General features: G+C 34.8%; 1 protein-coding gene across 1 annotated transcript in view; it reads right to left on the reverse strand.

Annotated features, from left to right (window-relative positions):
* Positions 1 to 1,731: 1,731 nt before the first annotated feature.
* Positions 1,732 to 23,368, reverse strand: part of cacna1fa (calcium channel, voltage-dependent, L type, alpha 1F subunit a) — a 40,298-nt gene continuing 18,661 nt past the window's right edge. The window contains exons 23-46 of the mRNA XM_051116899.1: positions 21,537 to 21,644; positions 21,277 to 21,329; positions 21,040 to 21,186; positions 20,760 to 20,961; positions 20,518 to 20,676; positions 19,069 to 19,179; positions 18,843 to 18,926; positions 18,657 to 18,677; positions 17,517 to 17,648; positions 17,356 to 17,421; positions 17,163 to 17,254; positions 16,858 to 17,017; positions 15,799 to 15,926; positions 15,619 to 15,715; positions 15,153 to 15,255; positions 13,702 to 13,803; positions 13,452 to 13,576; positions 12,813 to 12,923; positions 10,696 to 10,985; positions 7,577 to 7,819; positions 6,388 to 6,722; positions 6,176 to 6,288; positions 2,839 to 3,156; positions 1,732 to 2,758 (exon numbers count right to left, since the gene is read on the reverse strand). Of these exons, the coding sequence (XP_050972856.1) occupies positions 2,549 to 2,758; positions 2,839 to 3,156; positions 6,176 to 6,288; positions 6,388 to 6,722; positions 7,577 to 7,819; positions 10,696 to 10,985; positions 12,813 to 12,923; positions 13,452 to 13,576; positions 13,702 to 13,803; positions 15,153 to 15,255; positions 15,619 to 15,715; positions 15,799 to 15,926; positions 16,858 to 17,017; positions 17,163 to 17,254; positions 17,356 to 17,421; positions 17,517 to 17,648; positions 18,657 to 18,677; positions 18,843 to 18,926; positions 19,069 to 19,179; positions 20,518 to 20,676; positions 20,760 to 20,961; positions 21,040 to 21,186; positions 21,277 to 21,329; positions 21,537 to 21,644 (3,510 nt within the window). The 3' untranslated portion in view covers positions 1,732 to 2,548. The remainder of the gene's footprint in view (positions 2,759 to 2,838; positions 3,157 to 6,175; positions 6,289 to 6,387; positions 6,723 to 7,576; positions 7,820 to 10,695; positions 10,986 to 12,812; positions 12,924 to 13,451; positions 13,577 to 13,701; positions 13,804 to 15,152; positions 15,256 to 15,618; positions 15,716 to 15,798; positions 15,927 to 16,857; positions 17,018 to 17,162; positions 17,255 to 17,355; positions 17,422 to 17,516; positions 17,649 to 18,656; positions 18,678 to 18,842; positions 18,927 to 19,068; positions 19,180 to 20,517; positions 20,677 to 20,759; positions 20,962 to 21,039; positions 21,187 to 21,276; positions 21,330 to 21,536; positions 21,645 to 23,368) is intronic.

The following is a 23,368-nucleotide window of genomic DNA, read 5'->3' on the forward strand; positions in this document are numbered from 1 at the left end:
CGCTGTTGTCATTTCATCTGCCTTACTTGTCAAGTCCCTACCTTCATACGCTGTGTCATTATTATTCATAGTGCAACCTTTCCTAGCATATTGATTCAAGTACTAAACACTTACAAGGTAGTGAATGTCAACTGAGGTCCACATGGGGAAGTTTCCAAGATAAAGGGATCTATCTAATTGGTAACAACCTAAAAGGGGGTAAGAAATGCAAAGATCTCAAAGTTCAGGATTGTTAGTGTTATTTAAGAAATAAATAAGAAGACCCTTCTTGCTAAATGAGACCCTGCTAAATAAGACCCTTACTCCTTGGCTGGGATCGTGTAGAGCCCTTTCAAGCTCCAATGAAGCTGCAATTTGGACCTTCAACTCATTGGCCACCATTGAAGTCCACTATATGGAGAAAAATCCTGGAATGTTTTCCATTAAAAATCTTAGTTTCTTAACTTAAGAAAGACATGAACATCTTGGATGACATGGGGGTGAGTAAATTAAAAGTAAATGTTTATTCTGGAAATGAACTAATCCTTTAATTGGCCATGACGCCAGAACAAAATATAGCCATGTTTTAAACATGAATAAGGCTGCCAACTGTAATGACTTCAGGTGCCTTCAAAATCGTTTTGTGGTCATAGAGTTTCTAATGTAATAGAGCTGTTTTGACTTGGCCATATTTGATTTTGATTAGGTCATATTCAACTTTAACACATAGGGGAGAGTGGGGTAAGTTGACCCACCCCCTGTATCTTGGCAACTGTACACTTTTGCTGTCATGTAACCACGTATTATTATATGTCATTCACCCATTTACTTAAAAAACTGTTTTTGGTTTGACAAAGTACAATTTTTGCATAACAGATGTAATGGCTGTTACATCAAAGCAAATTTATCCAGGTCTAAAAATATTTATGATGCAAATAGGTTATTTAGCAACATATAAAACCATGCAAATCATTTAGCTAAATATTAGCCCGAATTGTTAAGCTACTGTAGTTTTTTTTTTTTTTTTGCAAAATGCAAGCTATGGGGCAAAAGTGAGCCAAATGCTGGAGGGGTTCAAAAATATGTAAATTTTACCAAGTTAACAGCATGTAAAATATGTGCTGGTATTTCACGCGTTAAATACACGTATGAAATACGCGTGTAATACGCGTTAAATACAAGCACATATTTTAGGTGTTTTTGAACCTTTCATATTTGCAAAGGTTGTTAAAAAATGTGCTTTATTTTGCCTCCAGTAAGGTAGCCAGTAAATGCCAGTAACTATAACACAATACTAAATATAATCCGTACTAGCTTTTCTGAGCACGGGTACAGTCTAACTAACTGAAAAAGTTAATTAGAACTGGGAATTAGAGAACACAACTTGGCTATTGTTCTTTTAAAAAACAAAAACAAAAAAAAACAATGTATATGTTTCACTTTTTCCAAGGTACCTGTAGTAGTAAATATGCAAAATAAAGTTCACCCAAAAATGAAAATTTGCAGTTTATTTACCCTCAGGCCATCCAAGACGTAACCTAACTGACTTTTTTCTTTAGTAGAACAGTAAAGACTACTTTTAGCTAAAACTCTGGTCCTTGGTGAGTCAGCAGCTGCCTGTTAATAACCATGGCTCCTGACCATACATGAAGTGAAATAATTGGAAATGTTAATGTTTTAGATTAGAGATCACACGGGCACAATAATTAAATTAATGATGTGCATTGAAAAATTCAATTTCAAGTTTATTAGTATAGTGCTTTTCACAATACTTGTTTCAAAGCTGCTTCACAGAAAATGCATGTTTCAGTGTTACAATCATGACGTATGCTGTTATCAGCCAGAGATGAGTATATAAAAGTAATGTCCATACGGTAGTACTATACAGCTATAAGATAATACGTTATATATGGTCAGTAAACATCATGTGGATTCCATTAAACTGACATAATAAATATTAGGCAATGATTACAAAGATAATATTCGACAGTGGTATGTAAATCCAAAGTTGAGGTTATTTGAAGTCTTATCAAGTGATCAAGTCAACATAAATCATTTATAATAGTTTTTATAAAAGTTTTCCATTCTGATCTTATGGTGACTTTAAACGTACAAAGCCATATAAATAGTAACAATTCCCAGTAGGTTTGTGTGAACCAGTCATTTGAAAGTTACTGGTTGTGTTTTTTATTAGGCTAAGACTTCCACAAGCACAAATACTTTCAACATAAATTTCAAAAGTTCTTTTACCAAATTTAGATGCTGCCTTTATGATCTCACACAAAGTCTCTGTATCTTTTTAGACACTGCTTCAGGACTTGAAATCACAGAGTAGGCTAATCCTGTGGTTTGCTTAAGCTCTTATTAAAGTTCTATGCAAAGCAATTGGGTAAATACAGGTCATTGTGGTCACCACAAGTTCCTTATATCTACTGAAGGAATTGAATATAATTAACTCTGTCCAGCTGGGCTGAATATGAAGAGTTTAATGTTAAGTTTATAATGCATAGATAATCGCAATCGCACTGACAATCTAATGTTCTGCCCTCCCAGACAAACTGAAGCCCATTTAGTATGATATAACACAGTTCATCTCATCAGACAGATCCTCCTCAAAGCGTCCGATCGGTTGTCCTGGCCTTCCTCGACTTAGAAGATCAGTTGCAGCGCTCTCCATTTCATCAATAGTCATGTGACAGGCGTCTGCGATTTCCCGCTTTGCAAAGTCAACAAACTTGGGGTCTCTGGCATATAGACCCAAACCTTCAGAGATCAAGATCTAAAAAAATAAAAGTAGAATGAAGTTATGGACACTGGGTAAGATGGTTATTTGATACACCAATCTAAAAGCGTATTTACCGACTCCACGAGGCTATCAGCGCTTCCCTTCTCTATGTATCCGGGGCTGTTTTGGGAGGGCACTCTGAGAGTGGTGTACGCCCGAGGCTGCTGGGCCACGCCTGCCATTCCACTGCCAATCCACCCGGGTCGGGCCGATGCCGGCAGGCTGGCGCTGCCATTGGTGTCGCCCCACATTGCCTGAGTGCCCCCCACCTCGTTCACCAGGATGAGGGGGGCGTAGAGGAGACGGCCTCGCCTGGCCTGGTTGTTTGCCCAAGAGGCTGAAGAAACCCCAGATGAAATGCTGCTCCGCCGTGAGTCATAGCTGTTGTTTGTCTGTTGAAGCAGGTGCATACATTATATATTATTTTACCTTTTGTGAGGAAAATTTAATCTAAAATGTCATTTAATTTAATATACATATATTTTTGCACAATGTTGATTTTGTATTTATAGTAACCCTAGTTTAAAAAAAAACCTATGCAATAACTTATTTAAAATACATTAATTTCATACTAAGTGTACTTTAAATCCATTAACATTTATGCCTTAAGATTTACTACTATGAAATTATAATTAAATTTTATTTGGTGTCTTTCTTTATTGCACAATGCACATTTCTTAAAGGAGAAGTTCACTTCCAGAACAACAATTTACAAATAATTTACTCACCCCCTTGTCATGCAAGATGTTCATGTCTTTCTGTCTTCAGTCGTGAAGAAATTATTTTTTTGAGGAAAGGATTTCAGCATTTTTCTCCATAAAATGGACTTCACTGGTGCCCAAAATGTAGTTTAAATGCAGCTTCAAAGGGCTCTAAATGATCCCAGCTGAGGATGAAGGCTCTTATCTAGTGAAACGATCTGTCTTTTTTTTTTAAAAATAAAAATTTATATGCTTTTTAAGCACAAAAGCTCATGTAGCGCTAGCTCTGGGATGCACGTCCACGACACTACGAATCACATGTAGGTTCATCATCTGTGTACTGAGTATGGCGAAAAACTCCATCTCATTTTCTCCTACAACTTCAGAATCGTCCGATATCGTTGTACCTTTTTGTTTGTAATCAGCATTTGACTTACTTGCACTTTCTTAGTCTTTGCGCGTTCGCTTTGTAAACACTGGGTCTGTAGTTCTGCCTACGTTTCCTGTGACCTTTCGACATGACGTTGTGGACACACAAGCCAGAGGTAGTGCTACATGAGCTTTTGTGCTTAAAAAGTAAACAAATGTTTATTTTCCTAAAAAAATGTTTGATTGTTTCGCTAGATAAGACGCTTCTTCCTCGGTTGGGATCGTCTAGAGCCCTTTGAAGCTGCATTTAAACTATATTTTGGAAGTTCAAAATCAGGTCACCAATGAAGTCCATTATATGGAGAAAAATCCTGAAATGTTTTCCTCAAAAAACATAATTTCTTCACGACTGAAGAAAGAAAGACATGAACATCTTGGATGACAAGGGGGTGAGTAAATTATTTGTAAATTGTTGTTCTGAAAGTGGACCACATTTAGGTAAATTTTACAGGAATGCTAAGAGGGTTAATAATGATTGTATGATCTCTGTATAATATCAGTCTTTAAATGCAAGATATTTAAAGTGTACTAGTGTAAAGTGTAAATGTAAAGTGTATTAATTACGTTTAATTTTCTGTATTTTGTTTAACTGAACAGATTGAACCTTTATATGTGTTTATTATTTTAAAAATTCCAAATATATTTATAGTAATTTATAGTAATTTATTGACAACAGTGTTTTTTTTTCCATTTACAATCTATGAAACCTATTTTGCTATGCGTTTTAAGTGTCATCAGTGACAAGATAAGTATATTGCAAATATATATGTAAAAATGTTTATTAAATGTAATCTAAATTATATTAACATGAATAATAATCATAATAATGTAAATTAAAATTAATTTGTAGCAACAATATCATTTTAGCAAAAATTCAGTAATCAAGAAGTTAGAGCAGGCTGCATTTATAAATAAATAATGTATATATAAATATACATAAAATCTGTATCATAATATATAAAAGCTCCTACTCAAATATCAAGTTTTGTATATAATTCAATATAATTAATTTAAAATAATGAATAAATGATTTTTAGTATGGCAGGCGTAATATATCACGAAACTAATTACAATGATGACAAATAAATATAAGGCAAATGCCTGCTATATATATTTATACAACAGGCCTTTCTGGTCCTCGAATATGATTGGCTGACAAGAGCACAATATTGTAGTGATATCAGAGCTCCATAACCGTTTAACTGTTTGTATCACTCAGCTTGCAGTTTTTTGCACAGCAAGTGTTATGGCGAACGCCCAATTCCACCATCATTTAAAAAAAAAAATGTTTATGTCACAGAATATAGCTTTAAGAGTTTCTTAGATGAGAATGTACTTGTTTAGACTTGAAATATGGGGTTTGTTAATAAATTTGCTTATTTGAAAATTTGCTTCAATGTTTTCGGAGATGTGAGCTCCAGGGTTCAGTGCTCATGAACCCGCCAAGAGCAGCCTTACCTCAGCCAGATCTTCTGGAATTTGCAGCTGGCCCTGATGTCTCTATAGTGGTTAAACATGAGATATAATTTGTTTTGGGTAAATCTAACATTTTATTGTGAATATGAGTTTGATCTGAAGAATGATTGCTTTATCAGATGCAGGTAATGACACTCGCTCAGTCCATCTCTCTCTCTCATAATACTCGACTCTGTGTAATACAGTGAGCTTTTACTACAGTAATACAATAAGCTTTCATAAAGCAACTCAACGTTCCTTCGTTACTAGTTCTAAAGCAACGTTTTCGAATTAGTAACAGAGGCTTGGGCTCAGCTGTTCAAAACTGAGATTTGAATCTGTGGCAAAAGGAAGTATTTCTGCACAAAAGAGGGTTTTTAAACACACTCCTTTGTTGTTTCTTATGCATTTTTGTATAAACACAATGTCACACTCATACCATGCATTAGGGCTGTATATTGGCACGCTATGATCACCTACGGCCAAATCACAGCCGTGCCGATATACAGCGATAACGCACTGCTACTCATGTGATATTGCTCATGTCTACAGTATATTCAGCGTTTTTTAATTTAAATATTTTTAAATATTAAGTATAACTTGCTTAAATCCACAAAATATTCATTTTGAAATATCAAGTTCTTCTTACTATTCTTTCAAATCAGCAAAGATTACTCTATAAAAAGATGCATTTTTAAATAATTTTTTTGTCATTTTATATATTAAATGTCCTTCTGCTTCCTGAAGTTCATATATAATCTGTCAGGAGACAGAAGACAGGTAGATTATCTACAAAAGAGGTTGGATGTTGTTGGAGGATGTGTACCTGTGCTCGTGCCCTGCAGGGTGGGGAGTTTTGATGGTAAGTGCCTGGAATGGGCAGATCTTCATTACTGGTCTGCCTTCTCAAACACTGGATATTAAAGTTGGGCTTTCGGCCTGACACATACAGAAAAAGAAGAATATTAGCTTACTGAAAAGCTGAACATGTTATATTTTGTGCAGTGGAGAAATGGTTCAGTGGTGCAGTGGTTTTACCTAAGGGAGTCGGGGGAAGCATGCGCCGTCGTGCAGAGAACCCATTGCCATTGTATTCATTACCGTTGTATCCATTACTTTGGTAACCATTACCACTGTATCCATTGCTGCTGTAGCCGTTACTGGAATAACGGTTGCCTGGATAACCAGTCCCATTGGTAACATTGACACTGTAGCCATTTACAGGGTATCCATTGCCCTGGTAGCCACCAGCATCTTGGCTGTTGCCTTGATAACTGTTGTTGTTGATGTTATTGGGCTGAACTGGCGCCACACTTTCACTGCTCCCATTAAGTGCTGGTGTTTGTGCTGGAGGAACTTCAGGAAACCACTGTCTGTTGAAACAACAAAACAAACTCAGATTCATTTGTGAGCAAAGGAAACGGTACCACTGATGAGGAGCTTCAGTAGAACATCAATGAACTGCGGTCAGATGGGATGTTGCCTGATTATATATCAGTAAAAATGAATCTTCCTGTCTTGTACCCATCTATACTGTACTAGTAGTGAGTGCACACACAAATATGGTAGCGTGCTGTATTAGGCTATAGCCTATTAAAGCTGTATCATATTAAAACCAAAATAAAACTACGAATACATGTAAGTGTTTATTATTTAAGAGTCACATTTAAAGCAGTGTCAGATCCGCTTCAAGTTCAGCAGCTGCAGCTTTTAAAGTAACAGCGGCCAAAATATCCTAATAACCAGCTGCTGTGATGTCTGTTAATCAAAGAACAAAATTATAAACTATAAATTATAAAGAGGAAATCAATAACTTCTGTAGTTGTAAGCTTTATCTTTTATTTAATTTCGATTTTAGTGTTTGATAACTTTATTAAATTTGGTTATATTTTCTTGCTAAAGGGTACAGGTAGCTATGTTATTATAATGGGTTTATGTGTGATTGTTTTAAGTTCACTTAAATTACAAGTCTAATAAATGTTAAATGGAAAGCTCTCAATTACACTGTATTGAATGGCTATAGTCAATGGTTAAATATTAGGAAAAATTCATAGAGACATCAGTTGGTATCAGTGATACTTGCCTTCAGTCATAAAAAGATTGCATTAAACAAATATAAAAAATACACTTCCTTTTTTTTTTTTAATCGATTGACACCACTAATACATATCAATGCATGACAGTGCTTGTTTTGATGCATTATGGGTAGCCAAACAGTCGTCCTCACCTATCATTTGAGACAACACTCGGAGGCTCCTCCTTGCTGACACTGCTTTGCTCTGTAGGATACGGCATATCTGTGACTCCTCCTCCTACTGTCACTCCTTCACTTCCTGTTGTGACTTCTCCTGTCACTGCTCCTCCATCTCCTCCTGGAGTGATCACAACTCCTTCGGTGACTCCACCATTTTGCATTCCTCCATCCGGGGATGGGGAAGGAATATAGTCACAAGGCCTGGTTGTGTCAGTCCTGAATATGAAAATACATTAAGATTATATACAAAAAAACCTTGAGTTCAACCTGTCAATTTACAGAATTTCCTTAAATTTCTTCAAATGCCTTTTGAAAGTATGAGTAGATAAACAAATGAGAGAACATTCCTGTCACCTAACTGCAATAAGGCAAATTTACAATAGGTACATTTAGGTAAACAGGCTCCGGTTCAGGACAGTTAGGGTATGTCGAAAAACTCCCATCTCATGTTCTCCCTCAACTTCGAAACTGTCCTATATCACTGTTTTACCTTTTTTGTTAAGGGTGTTTGATCTTCTTTGCATGTTCACGTTGCAAAGACTGTGTCGGTACTTCTGCAGTGATGTAGGATGATTTTGAAAGGATTTTTGAAGTTGAGGAAGAAAATACATTTGGAGATTTTCAACATACCCTAACTGCCTTGAACCAGAATACACAGAGTTCAGGGAGAGAAAGGAAAGACGAGCATTTGATATTAAAAAGTATTTAGATTGGATTTTTTAAAATGAAAATAGCCGATCGTTTCACTAGATAAGACCCTTCTTCCTCGGCTGGGATCGTTTACAACCGCATTTGGGATCGTTTGAAGCCGCATTTAAACTGCATTTTGGAAGTTCAAAATCAGGGCACCATATCAGTCCATTATATGGAGAAAAATGCAGAAATGTTTTCCTTAAAAAAAATATAATTTCTTGACAAGGGGGTGAGTACATTATCTGTGAATCTTTTTTTGGAAGTGGACTTCTCCTTTAACTATGTGTCAATGGCAGACTATATAGCAGAGTTTTAGCCTCTGAGTTAAAGGGAGCATAAAAAAACACTAGAAGTCATCAAAGCTTAAAAAAAAAAAATTGACAAAATGACTGACAAATTGGGAGTGTGTTTTACTTCCATTATGGCATTCCATGAGAATGAACACATCAGTTTTATTGTTACTTTGCTGCTTTGCTCTTGGTGTGAATAGGCCTTAAAGTGACAGTTCACCCATAAATGAAAAATTCTTTCATTATTTACTCATACCTAATGACGTTCCAAATCTAAGATTTTCAAATAATTTACATTATCGTTCAATAGTTTTGGGGTTGGTGCTTTCTGTTTGAATATATTTTAAAATGTAATTTATTTCTTGTGATGTTAAAGCTGAATTTGTAGTATTATTACTCCAGTTTTCAGTGTCACATGATTCTTCAGAAATCATTCCAATATGATGATTTGCTGTTCAAGAAACATTTCTCATTATCAATGTTGAAAACATTTGTTTTGGTTAAAAAACGCTGAGATGTTTTTCACAATATTTTTCTTTCCCAAAATTTATTTTGTGTAGAAAGTACCATACTGGATGGATGGACATTTTTGGGTGATAAATCCCTTTAAAGAGCAGGTCATATGGGTTTTTGAGAAATATCTTTTTTGCAGTTTGTAATGTAGCTATCCTTCAATGTGAACAGTCTGCAAAGTTGTTAATATAAAAAGTACATTATACATAAAAATATTGTCTCTCAAAAAAGAGTCGATCTACGTCATTTAGTAACACATTAGAATAATCCCAGTCTGCCCGCAAAATATGAACATGACCTGACCAGCTGTTAGTTAGTGTGTTTACATCATGTCGAGAAGATGCTATATTCTGCACTGTGAAAGCTTGTTTTGTTTTCATTGGCAAAAGATGACAGTATAAAGAATCTGGGGTTAAAATTCATTTTTTTCCATGATACCACAGCAATACAATTTCAACCTTTTGTTGTGTGCTCATATTTTACAGAGGACTGCTTCTCTACAATTTTATCTTCTTTGGCTTCTAATCTTCTTTATTTGGATCAAAAAGCATTTCCAAAACACAACCTTTAAGTATGATTGATAAGTTATGTGTACATTTTTATGTGAGTGCTCACAATATCTGTTTTTTGTGCTATTATATGATGTATACCTAGTGCAGCTTTAGGTTTCAAATCACAATATTACTGTCATACTGAAATACTTCTAATAATTCACTGTGAACCCACTATTTCCTAAGATTGTGTTGATTAATGCAGACTTTTGTTGTTCTAATTACTTTGTGTAATAATAAAGAATGTAACAAACTTTGGTTTACAATCAGTGTTGTTTCATCACTTAGTCACATGAGCACTTGGCTAATGTATCCACCATTAGCTGTGGGCATGATTTGCTTGCAAAATGTTTTTATGTCATTATTTTAAGAACGGATTGGAGCACTATATTATTGTTTTACGTAAAGGTGCATGCTAGGGTTGCCAGGTTTTCACAACAAAACACGCCCAATTGCTACTCAGAACTAGCCCAATCGCATTCCGGGGTGTAAATTACACACTTTCTGTTGGGGTTTCCCTGGAAAATTTGCATTCCAGGGGGTAAATATGGCGATTGGGGTATTCGCTTCAACACACAGACATGAAAAACAACTGCAGACTTGGCAGCACTCGCTAACTTGCTCAAGTACTCCTCTCTGTACCAATCACAACAGACTTGGCCAGCTGACCAATCAGAGCAGAGTAGGCTTATAGAAGGGAGGGGTTTACAGACATTTCGCTCAGAACTGCTTGAATGAACCATTTTAAATTATTGACAAATGTATATTCTGAGAAAATTACAGTGTTTTCTGACCATAGATGCATTTCAATCTGTTGTAGGGGACTCCAACATCCAACAATATTAGGACAAATACTTTAAAAAAAACATATGACCTGCTCTTTAAGATGTTACTTGTTTGTGATACTTCATAGTGCCAGGGTTTTCAACCAGGGGTCCCTTTAGGGTTAAATGAATTTAGTGTTAAATTCTCTAATTTGGCATTAGCCTCTGTTTATGCGGGTATGCTTCTATTCTTTTGTCTCTTATCTTAGTGTGCTCCTTACCTTTGGTTGCTATTCATTATCCACAATGGGGTGAGTTTGTTGTGACCGGAGGTCCACCTGCTGGGCAGGGGAGACAACCTCTGAGGCTGTTCACTTATCACTGTGTTTTCGGATAGCACGGAGGCAGGGCGGGAGTCCACCAGCGCCTCTTCCAGCATAAAGCTCCCACTGGATACTCGAGGAGGAAGCTCAATGTTTACTGTGGTCTCGTCCAAATGGGGCGGCATAGGGGTGCTTCTGGGAGTCGACATGGCCGGTGTGTGAGTAGCATCACTGAAGACACTGTCACTCTGCCGTTAAAGGAAACCCAATTAACTGTGGTTGCAGTGAGACTGATTACAAATGTCACATGGTAACACTTTAACTAAAGGTGTGATTTTTACAGTAAAATTAGTATTAAGTAATACTAATTAATACCATGTACTTACTATAGGGATAGGATTAGGGTTTAGTTGCATGAAATTATGCACAATTTAATTTTAATAGGTAAGTGCACTACTTGTCAAAAGTTTGGTATAATATACTAACAGTCAAAAGTTTTTAAATGTTTTTTAAAGAAATCTCTTCTGCTTACCAAGCCAGTATTTAATTGATCCAAAATACAGCAAAAGCAGTAACATTTTGAAATATTTTTACTATTCAAAATAACCATTTTCTATTTGAATATATTTTAAAAAGTAATTTATTCCTGTGATTTCAAAGCTGAATTTAAGCATCATTACTCCAGTCACATGATCCTTCAGAAATCATTCTAATATTCTGATTTGCTGCTCAAAAACATTTATTATTATTATGTAGAAAACAGCTGAGTAGAAGAAGAGTAGGATCAAAGTAGAACATAAGTAGAATTTTTTCAGATTTCTTTGATAAATAGAAAGTTATATATATACTGACTTCAAGCTTTTGAATGATATAGTGTATAATGTTACAAAAGCTTTTTATTTCAGATAAACGCTGATTTTTGGATCTTTCTATTCATCAAAGAATCTGAAAAACAATTACTCAACCGTTGATGATAATAATAATAATAATAATAAATGAACAGCAAGTCAGCATATTAGAATGATTTCTGAATGATCATGTGACACTGAAGACTGGAGTAACGATGCTGAAAATTCAGCTTTGAAATTACAGGAATAAATTACATTTTCAAATATATTCAAAGAGAAAACAGTTATTTTAAATAATAAAAATATTTTACAATATTACTGCTTTTGCTGCATTTTGGATGAAATACATACAGTATTGGTGAGCAGAAGATACTTCTTTAAAGAAACATAAAAAAAACTTACTGTTCAAAACCTTTTGGCTGGTAGTGTATATATTTATGTTTTTGACTTACCAAGCCTCACCAAGGATACTTTTGGTCGAAAATAAGTAAAAATAGTAATACTGTGAAATACTTTTATAATTTAAATTGTTTTCAATTTTAATGTATTTTAAAATCTAAATTATTCCTGTGATGCAAAGCTGATCATTTAGAAATCATTATAAGATGCTGATTAGCTACTCAAGAAACATTTCTTATTATTATCAACAATTATAGAGTTTTTTCTTCTTAATATTATTCAATTTAATATTAATATATCAAAAGTGACAGTAAATACATTTATAATTTAAAAGAAAATCTTTCATATAAATACTGTTCATTTGAACTCTAAAAACAGCAAAAACTGTTTAAATTTATTAATAATAAGAAATATTTCTTGAGGAGCAAATCAGCATATTAGAATGACTTCTGAAGCATCATGTGACACTGAAGACTGGAGTAATGATGCTGAAAATTCAGCTTTGCTTTATAGGAATAAATTACTTTTTTAATATTTAATTAGAAAACAACTGTTAATTGTAATAATCTTTTCCAATTTTACTGTATTTTTGATCAAATAAACACAGTACTGAAAATACCTCATGAATTTTTTTATTTATTTTTTTTTTACATTTTTGGCCCACAGTGTACATGTAACAAGGACACTAAAAATACAATTTTTGCATTTGATATACACAATATAAGTTACAATATGAGTTGGGTTTTTTTGATACTGTCGGTTATCTTACAGCACACTGATTTTACTATTCCTACTGGATTTTTAATGTTAGATACTGGGTGTTCTTACCCTGAAGAACTCCTCTTCTTCCATCATCTCCCCCTCCAGCCCTTCCTCATCCTCCATCGCAATAGCCAGACGCATCTCTGGGGCCAGATCCTGTAGTGTGCGTAACCCGGCCTGGACCACACGAGATGAGAGTTTGTTTAGAAGATGTGTTGTGTGTTTTTGTTGAGTATCATATTTGACACATCAGGTTTTAATGGCTCAAACAGTATGATATAGACACAATATGGAGCTCATGAGGAGGAAAAAACATGCAAATCTGTGCAGTTGCTGATTTTTATATAGGCAAAAACAATGGAATTTTGATAGATTGTAATGTAAATCAAAGACATTTTTATAGCATAAAATAGCATTATTTGCATAAAATGCATGTAAGCATCAGCTGGCACTCTAAAGTAAAATGATAAGACATGCACATCATTGTAACATGTAAGTAACATACCAAGCTTGAGTTACACTGAAGAAAAAAATGCACTTGAAACCTTATCCTCCCCAATTCAACTCTCTGTCCTAATTAATTTCACTGTTATTTTCTTGCTCCAATATATTGTTTTTCATCTGAAATTGTTAATTCTAATGCATGCAAAAATGGCCATTTGAATGGCAAAACAACACACTCAGACAACTGTCATATTTCTTTACCTGGAGAGAGGCTGATTTGTCCTTGCCTTTCTTCTTCCTCTCTTTCTCCTTACGTTTGCGAAACTTTTTAAAGTAGTCCTGAATCAGGAAGCTGGCATAGAACTTTCCTGCAGTCACTTCATTCCCTAAAACGCAGAGAGATGATTCTTAGAAAATGCTTAAAAACAAAGAAGGAGTAAAGTTTTATATGTCATTGGTAGTCCATATTAAGCACATAAAGCCTATGAGAAGATCTCATAACATACTGTACCTGAAGGCGGAGGTATAACTTCCTCTAGAAGCTTGGGTTTGGTGCGTTTCCAGATCTTCTTAATGATAGCTCTCAGCTCCTCGTTCTGCTGATCAATGGGGCCTGTGTTGAATGGAAAGGTTCTGCATTACTGTATTTAAGATAGACAGACACTTCAGTTTTTGCTGTAGAGTGTGTCAAATAACAGAGTCTTGAATTCTACAGTTGAAGTCAAATGTTTACATACACCTTGCAGAATCTGTTAAATATTATTTTACCCAAATAAGAGGGATCATGCAAAATGCATGTTATTTTTTATTTACTACTGACCTGAATAAGATATTTCACATTAAAGATGTTTACATATAGTCCAACAGAGAAAATAAGGCCTAATAGTTGAATTTATAAAAATGACCCCATACAAAAGTTTATATATGCTTGATTCTTAATATTATGTTGTTACCTGAATGATCCACAGCTGTGTTTATTTTTTAAGTGATGGTTGTTCATGAGTCCCTTGTTTGTCCTAAACAGTTAAAATTCTTTGGTTTTCCAGCATTTTTGTGTTTTTGAACCTTTTCCAACAATGACTGTTTGATTTTGAGATCCATCTTTTCACACTGAGGACAACTGAGGGACTCAGTTGCAACTATTACAGAGGCTTCAAACACTCACTGATGCTTCAGAAGGAAAAACAATGCATTAAGAGCAGAGGGTGTAAACTTTTGAACAGAATCCAGATGTGTACATTTTTCTTATTTTTACATTTTTTTCACTTAGTACTGCCCTTCAGAAGCTACAAAAGATACTGACATGTTTCCCAGAAGACAAAATAAGTATGCATCTTAATGCATTGTTTTTCCTTCTGGAGCATCAGTGAGTGTTTGAATCTTCTATAATAGTTGCATATGAGTCCCTCAGTTGTCCTCAAAATCATACAGCCATTATTGGAAAGGGTTCAAAAACACAAAAATGCTGGAAAACCAAAGAATTTGTGGGGCCTGAAGGATTTTTCTCAAGAACAGCAGGCAGTTGAACTATTCAGGACAAACAAGGGACTCATGAACAACCATCACTAAACAAAAAAGATCAGCTGTGAATCATTCAGCTAACAACACAGCATTAAGAATCAAGTGCATGTAAACTTTTGAATAGGGTCATTTTTATAAATTCAACTATTATTTTCTCTTGTTGACTATATGTAAACATCTTTTCTGTGAAATATCTTATTCAGGTCAGTACTAAATAAAAAATAACATGCATTTTGTATGAGCCCTCTTATTTTGGTAAAATTATTAACATTTTGCAGATTCTGCAAGGTCTATGTAAACTTTTGACCTCAACTGTATAAGTATCATTCTTTTCATATAGAAGTTTACTTATAAAAATAATCGCTAACATGCTCACTTGTAAACATCAGAAGTAAGTGTATTAATAGTGTGTATGCTAGTGAGTGTGTGTAGAATTTTAACCGTCTGTTTTAATCTTGAGTGATGTTCTGACGAGAGCAAACAAAGTGGCGTTAAAGGACACGGTGCCGTCAGGATGGAGAGGCACATTCATGGCAACCAGTCTCTGCCGATGAAAAAGACAGAGACAAACAGGAAGATGTAGACATTAGTGGCTGTAAGGATATTGCTATGTGGAGCATGTTAAAATGAGGCTGCTTGCGTTGTTTACAGGGCCTCACAGGACTCTGATATTTTGGTCTATTTTAAAATAAATGTATACTTTTATACAGTAACAACATATTAAATTGATCAAAAGTGACAGTAAAGACATTTATAATGTTACTACAGCTTTCTATTTCAAATAAATGCTTTTCAAAAATGTTTGAACAATAGTCTATGGCTCATGTTCCTCTTAAATGTTAGTGTTACAGTTTTTTCACCCATTTCTTAGTCAGCCAGTGACTGCGAAAAACCAAATCATGCTTACCCTACAGGCTACTCGATGTGGACAGAGCTTCCCAAAGCCCAGTGGAGGCTGTATTCTGCGCAACAGGGTGACTACATCTAGATGTTTAATCCTTCCCCTAATGCAAAAACATACAATATTAGTTATGCTCTCATAAGACACAAAGCATACTGTTTGTGGATGTGTGATGATATCACTTACGTGGCCTCTGGGTCGTAATCGGACCAGACTCGTTTAAACTCATCCAGGTGATGAGTGCCCAACACAGTCCAGTCTCTGGTCAGATACTCAAAGTTATCCATGATGACAGCAATGAACAAGTTAATGATCTGAGAAAACAAAGATTGTTTTAATTTGATTTGATTATTATTTTCAGAGATGGGTTTTTGAAAGTTTGCATTTTCCCGCAAAAGCACTGAAATTTAGTTTTTCCTCCTACCTCATGATTTCCATTATCAGTATTGCATTCACTCTCAACATAAAAACATTTGTGAGAACAACACATTTTGTGAAAAAACTGAAAACTTTTTCCAAAAGTTTTGTGAGAGGAATGCAAACGTTTCTCAGAGGAGTGCAATTTGTCTGTGAGTTGATGAAAAACTTAAAGGAACAAAAATTTTTAAGATAAAATGCAACATTTTTGTAAGTAGAACTCAAGACTTTTGCAAGGGAACACAGCATTTATCAGAAAAGGCACAAGTCTGGTGAACGGAAAAACAGTCATAAGGGTCATTTTTTTTAAATTGAGATGTATACATCATCTGAAAGCTGAATAAATAATGCATTGTTGTTTGTTAGGATAGGACAATATTTGGCAGAGATACAACTATTTGAAAATCTGTAATCTGAGGGTAAAAAAAAATCAAAATATTGAGAAAATTGGCTGTAAAGTCGTCCAAATGAAGTTCTTAGCAATGCATATTACTAAAATCAAATTAATCAAATTACGTAATATTGTGATGATTTTTGGCATAAAAGAACAATTCTGACCCATACAATGGCCATTTCGGCCATTGCTACAAATATACCAGTGCTACTTAAGACTGGTTTTGTGAGTGAACACAAAATTTTTGAGAATGCAAAAGCTTGTGCAAGAAAATGGATAATGTTTGTGAATGGAATGCAAAGTTTCTCAGGAACGCAAATTTTTGGTGAGTTATGTAAAACTTAAACTTATAAGTCAACTTAAAACCAGAACACACAGTTTCTTGCGGTAATGCAACTGTTTTTCAAGCGAATGTTGCATATGTTATCTCTTACCAGGAAGGCACAGAGTGCAAAGAAACTGATGAAATAGAGGTACGCCAGGTTGCTTCCACAGCTGTACTCCTCTCCTGGCTCATAATCAGACTCTGGGTCACATCGACGTCCTGGCAGTGCCGCAAGCATGATCTGCTGCCACTGTTCACCTGTTGCACACCTGGGTTTGAAGTAGAACAAAAATAAAAGATTAAGACATGCTATAAACCTATATGTAAAAACCATTTACTAACCAGACAATAGCAAATCTTAATCCAAACTCAAGTCAAAGATTAACCAGATGGCTAACGCTGGTGTACGCCCACCTGAAGAGCAACAGTACAGCCATGAAAAAGGTTTGGAAATTGTTGTTTCGATTGAGCTCTGTGCTGTCATCTATAGCTATTTTCCCAAATGTCTGGGAAAAAAACAGAAAAGAGAGTTCAAATTTCCCAATCTGTAAAGTTCCTCATGTAAGGAGAGAGAGGAACACAGACAAATGAATAAAGATGAACTCACCTGCATCCCAATTACACCATAGATGAAAAAGATCATGGCAATGAGTAGGCCAACATATGGCAATGCCTGAAGGTAGGCAGAGAGACAGGAAGAAATGATGTGAATAAGGGAATTTAGAATTACAGAGTTTACTGATAATGTTTGGTTCCTAAATTACTCACCTGTAGAGATTTGACAAAGGTCCAAAGGAGGGTTCGAATGCCTTCACCCTTACTGAGCAGCTTGACCAATCGCATCACTCGGAAAAGACGGAAGAAAGTGATGGACACTTTGGCACTCTCCCCTTCTTTCCCCTTTTGAATTGGAAAAACAGACCAAATATTAAAGGGGACCATTTATGCAAAAATCACTTTTATAACTTGTTTGAATCCAGTTGTGTGGCCGCAGTGTGTGAAAACAACCAGCCTATAATAGTAAAAATCCACCCACTCATTTTTTATAATCCCAGTAAAGCATAAACAGTCTCTCTGAAAACACGATTCCAGATTTCTCCCTACGATGACGTCAACATAGGAAGAAATCCCGCCAATTTGTGACAATCTCTACCATGACACTTTCAGTGCATTTTGGTTCATACTCTAAAAGTGGCCATTTTAACAAGATATAAAAAAATGATCTGTCTGGTATTTTTAGCTAAAATTTACATACACACTCTGGGGACATCAAGACTTATTTTATATCTTGTAAAAAGGGGCATAATAATCACCTTTAATGTCCAGTTAACAAAGAGTTAGAGTTACACAACATGAACTGTTTTGTGAAGCCTTCACAATATAATGCAGGTCTGCTAAGAAAGTCTCAGTGAAAACTACATTAGACTTGACAGCAAACCTGCAACCTGTTAAAATCAAAAAGAGGTCATTTAAAGGTCCAGTAGGAAAAAATGTAAGGGTCAAAAATGTGCAAAATAGCCAAGAAAAATTTAAAACAATAAAATGGTTAAACTATTTTAACCTTCTATTTGTCGTCACATAAACAAAGTTTCTTTCTGCAGCCTGCTGGAGTGATAAAACACTACAGTGTCCTAAGGGAAAATCAATCAAAATGTTCACAGATTGTCTTATTTAGGGGTGTGTTAATTAAAAATTATGGAAGCAAATTGGCAATGAAGACTTAATTATTAAGGTTTTACTCATAATTAAGGTTTCTTTGAATTTTGCATACAGTTCAGCATGTATTGTGTGTACTATTGATGACCAATAGCTATAAGCTCGCAAGATATAAATACTTATTTAGCTGACTTATGAGGTGACAAAACTGCATTTCTTTCATTCATACTGTTCTCTGTGGCATATTCTTACCTCACCGTGGCCTCCTCCACCCTAAGCAAGTGACAGGACCATCCAAATGCACACAGAAGAGCAGGAAACAAAATAGATGATAGAAACTGATAAGTGTGTGTGTCTAAGATAAAAGATATAGTACTTTAATCACTGTAGACTTGGATATGCATGGGAATTTCTCATAGATCAGATATGGTTACATACACTGAACTCTGCAATCATGATGTCCACCAAACTGCCCACCACTATCAGCGCATCGAAAGAGTTCCAGGCATCTATAAAATAGTGCTGTGTAGTCCAAAACACAAAGAGAAAGAGAAGAAAAGGCACAAACGTAAAGGCACTAACACGTATGGATCAAGACTGCATATCAAACCACTGGAGCAAAGTAATAAGTGAAAGAGGCAAGAAAGTGTGCAGCAGGTCTCACGTAAGGTCTCAGAGCCATGAGTTTGATGATCATCTCAACAGTAAAGAGCGTAGTGAAGATCATGTTTAAGATGTCCATCACAAAGTTGAAGAGTTTGGACTGCTCATAGTGCTGTGGATCACAGTAATATACAGTAATCTCATCAGTGCTCTACAATACACCTGACTAACTACACATTTAAGAAAAACTTCACCCAGATAAGCAATAACTTTACACTGAAATATGATGCACTGCCGGATCTCTTAGTTTTTCCTTTTCTAATAATACATATAAATAATATTTCAGTGTTACAAAGGTCATCAGAAGTCTGTATTACCAATGTGTTGTTTAAATTAGTTCAAAATTTGATCCTTTGATTTTTTAATAATTTGAATCTTAATACTGTGTTGTTACCTGAATGATCCACAGCGTGGATCCACAGTGTTTTTTTGTTTAGTGATAGTTGTTCAAAAGTCCCTTATTTGTCCTAAACAGTTAAACTGCCCGCTGTTCCTCAGAAAAATCCTTCAGGTCCCACAAATTTTAGTTTTTTCAGTATTTCTGGGTATTTGAACCTTTTCCAACAATGACTGTATGATTTTGAGATCCATCTTTTCACACTGAGGACAACTGAGGGACTCATATGCAACTATTACAGAAGATTCAAATACTCACTGATGCTCCAGAAGGAAAAACAATGCATTAAGAGGTGGGGGGTGAAAACTTTTTAAATTTGAAGATCAGGGTAAATTTAACTTATTTTGTCTTCTGGAAAACATGCAAGTATCTTATTTTGCTTCTGAAGGGCAGTGCTAAATGAAAAAAATATGGTATATAGGCAAAATAAGATAATGCACACATCTTAATTCTGTTCAAAAGTTTACACCCCCCGGCATTAGTGAGCATTTGAACCTTCTGTAATAGTTGCATATGAGTTCCTCAGTTGTCCTCAGTGTGAAAAGATGCATCTCAAAATCATATGGTCATTGTTAGAAAGGGTTCAAATACACAACAATGTTGAAAAGCCAAAGAATCTGTGGAGATTTTTCTCAAGAACAGCAGGCAGTTTAACTATTCAGGACAAACAAGGGACTCATGAACAACTATCACTAAACAAAAAATCATTCCGGTATCAACACAGTATTAAGAATCAAGTGTATGTAAACTTTTGAATGGGGTTAATTTTATAAATTCAACTATTAGTTGATTTTATGTAAACCATTTATGTAAATGTTATTTATGTTAAATATTATTCAGGTCAGCACTAAATAACATGCATTTTGTATGATCCCTCTTATTTTGGTAAAATAATTAACATTTAGCAGATTATGCAAGGGGTATGTAAACTTTTGACTTCAACCGTAGGTACGCTTACAGTATAACTAGCTGTATATAAAAACAATAAAGGTCTATGGAATGTCTCCATTTAGATATCTACGTGAACTTGTGCATGCATTTGTATCGGTGTACCTGTACGGCCAGTGTGAGCGTGTTGAGCAGAATGAGCAAAAACATGATGTACTCAAACTGAGAGGAGTTGATGATTCTCCAGAATTTGAGTTGAGATGGGTTTTTGGGGATGTAAATCTTTATGGGCTGTGCTTTCAATGCATAATACACGCACTGCCGCTGTGAGCAAAGGAGAGAGACACCTCAGACAGGCAAAAAAAAGCAACAAAAGAATCAACTGATGACCAAAAATGTATACTAACCTGATTCTTATTTAGTTCACAGTTTTTAAACTCAGCCTCTCCTTGCTCACGGAAGGTGATGATGACAAAACCCACGAAGATGTTCATCATAAAGAAGGCGATGATGATGATGTAGATGACAAAGAAGATGGAAATTTCAACGCGGTAGTTATAAATGGGTCCTCTGTTCTCTGCATTAGCATCGATGGCTTTGTACAACAGCCTGTGGAAATACAAGAAAGACAATGAAAGTCTGGAGGTTTCAATATCTGTGTTGTAGTTGAGTGATTGTCTCACTCACTGTGGCCAGCCCTCAAATGTAGAGACGGTGAAGAGCGCCAGCATCCCCATCAGCACGTTGTCGAAGTTAAAGTCACTGTTCTCCCAAACTCTCTCCCTCACCATTGGATGGTTCATATCACCATCTTTGAACACCACAAACGTGCCCCTGAAACAATCACACACACGTCTCAGAAAACAACCCAGTGAGTCACTGTGAGTGCAAATTGAACGACTAATGTATGACCAAACAACATACTTGCACTCTTCAGGTGTATGCTTCGCCTCATCCGTGCATCTGTAGAACCGGCCCTGCAAGAGGGATGTTAATCAGCATTAAAATACTGGTCAAACTAATGAAAAATAGCTGTTTAGCTACTAGTTAACAATAACTAGTAGTTGCACAGCATAGGTGATGTCAACCTAAAAGGAATGTCCTCTCAGAAGTGCATTAAGTTATTTACATTTTGATGCATTAAGAAATGGCATCATTTTTTATTTCAGGTTAACTTTATGTACCTTGAATAGCTGCACACCAATACAAGCGAACATGAACTGGAGGAGAGTGGTGACGATGAGGATGTTGCCAATAGTCCGGATGGCCACGAACACACACTGAATCACACTCTGAAGACACAAACAGCAACATCACTGAAGGTTATGAATGAATGAACATAACTGGAAATAATGAATATAATGGTATTAAAAAAACTGATATTGCAATATTTTCTTTTTCTGCTACACATATACTGTGATATGAAAATATATTTTAATAATTTGTAAATAAATAAATCTAGAATGACTGGGCTGATCTTGTAAGGGGAGTAAGATAACTTCTAATTTATATAAAATATTTTTTAAATAATTTAATTATAAAATCATTAAATTCTACAATTATAAAATAATGTTAAAAATATTTAGCAAAATGAGAAATACTGTAAAATAAAAAGGCAAAAGAAGCTTATTTCATAGTACAACTGTAAAATTACAATACTAATATTTATGTCCTAATTTCTTAATTTTCAAGTGTTAAACCATCAAGCTTTTATTTTGTCATAAAGATGTTTGCCAGTTTTCATGTACATGTGTGCAACTCATAATGACCAATAAAAATAATAATGATTTGAATTTTGATTATCATTAAGTAAAAATATAAAACAAAAGTATATTTATTGTAATATTATTATTATACTGTAAAATTAAAAATGAGTTATGAAAAATGTATTTTTTATTTTATAGTAAAACTGTCCTAACTGTCCTACACACGCTAATTTATTTATTTTCAAATGTTAAAGCTTTTATTTTGGCAGATAACACTTGACTGTGCCTTTTACATGTGTGTAGCTCGGTTCACACTACCGTAGCGCATATATACACTACCAGTCTAACGTTTTTGCAACGTTTTTAAAGAAGTCTCTTCTGCTCACCAAGCCTGCATTTATTTGATCCAAAGTACAGCAAAAACAGCAAAATACTGAAATATCTTTGCTATTTTAAATAACAGTTTTCTACTGGAGTATATTTTAAAATGTAATTTATTCTTGTGATTTCAAAGCTGAATTTTTAGCATCGTTACTCTAGTCACATGATGCTTCAGAAAATCATTCTAATATTCTAAGTTGTTACTTAAAAAACATTTATTATTATTATGTTGAAAACAGTTGAGTAGAATTTTTTCAGGTTTCTTTGATGAATAGAAAGTTCAGAAAAACAGCATCTGAAACATTATAAATGTTTTTATCATTACTTTTAATCAATTATTTTAAAGCATCCGTGCTAAATAAAAGTATTTTCTATAATTACTTTCCAAGCTTTTAAATGGTATAGTGTATAATGTTACAAAAGCTTTTTATTTCAGATAAATCTTTAAATCTCTCTATTCATCAATGAATCTTGAAAAAATGTACTGTTTTAAATATTGATGATAATAATAAATGTTTCTTGAACAGCAAATCAGAATATTAGAATGATTTCTGAAGGATCAAGTGACACTAAAGACTGGAGTAATGATGCTGAAAATTCAGCTTTGATCACAGGAATAAATCACATTTTAAAATATATTCAAATACAAAGCAGTTATTTTAAACAGTTAAAATATTTCACAATATTACTGCTTTTGCTGTGTTTTAGATCAAATAGATGCAGGTTTGGTGAGCTGAAGAGAATTCTTTAAAAACAAAAAACTTTTGACTGGTAGTGTATATAGTACATTAAATCATAGAATTTTGATTTAATAATCGCAGTAATGCCATATTGCAATATCAATTTTAATATATCACACAGGTCTAGTGGTATAGGATGATGTATCAGTAAATCTGCTGGAGACTGTGGATGTTAGCATGGAGAAATGC

This window comes from Labeo rohita, chromosome 8 (genome assembly GCF_022985175.1).
Source record: "Labeo rohita strain BAU-BD-2019 chromosome 8, IGBB_LRoh.1.0, whole genome shotgun sequence".
In the NCBI taxonomy this organism is placed as follows: domain Eukaryota; kingdom Metazoa; phylum Chordata; class Actinopteri; order Cypriniformes; family Cyprinidae; genus Labeo; species Labeo rohita.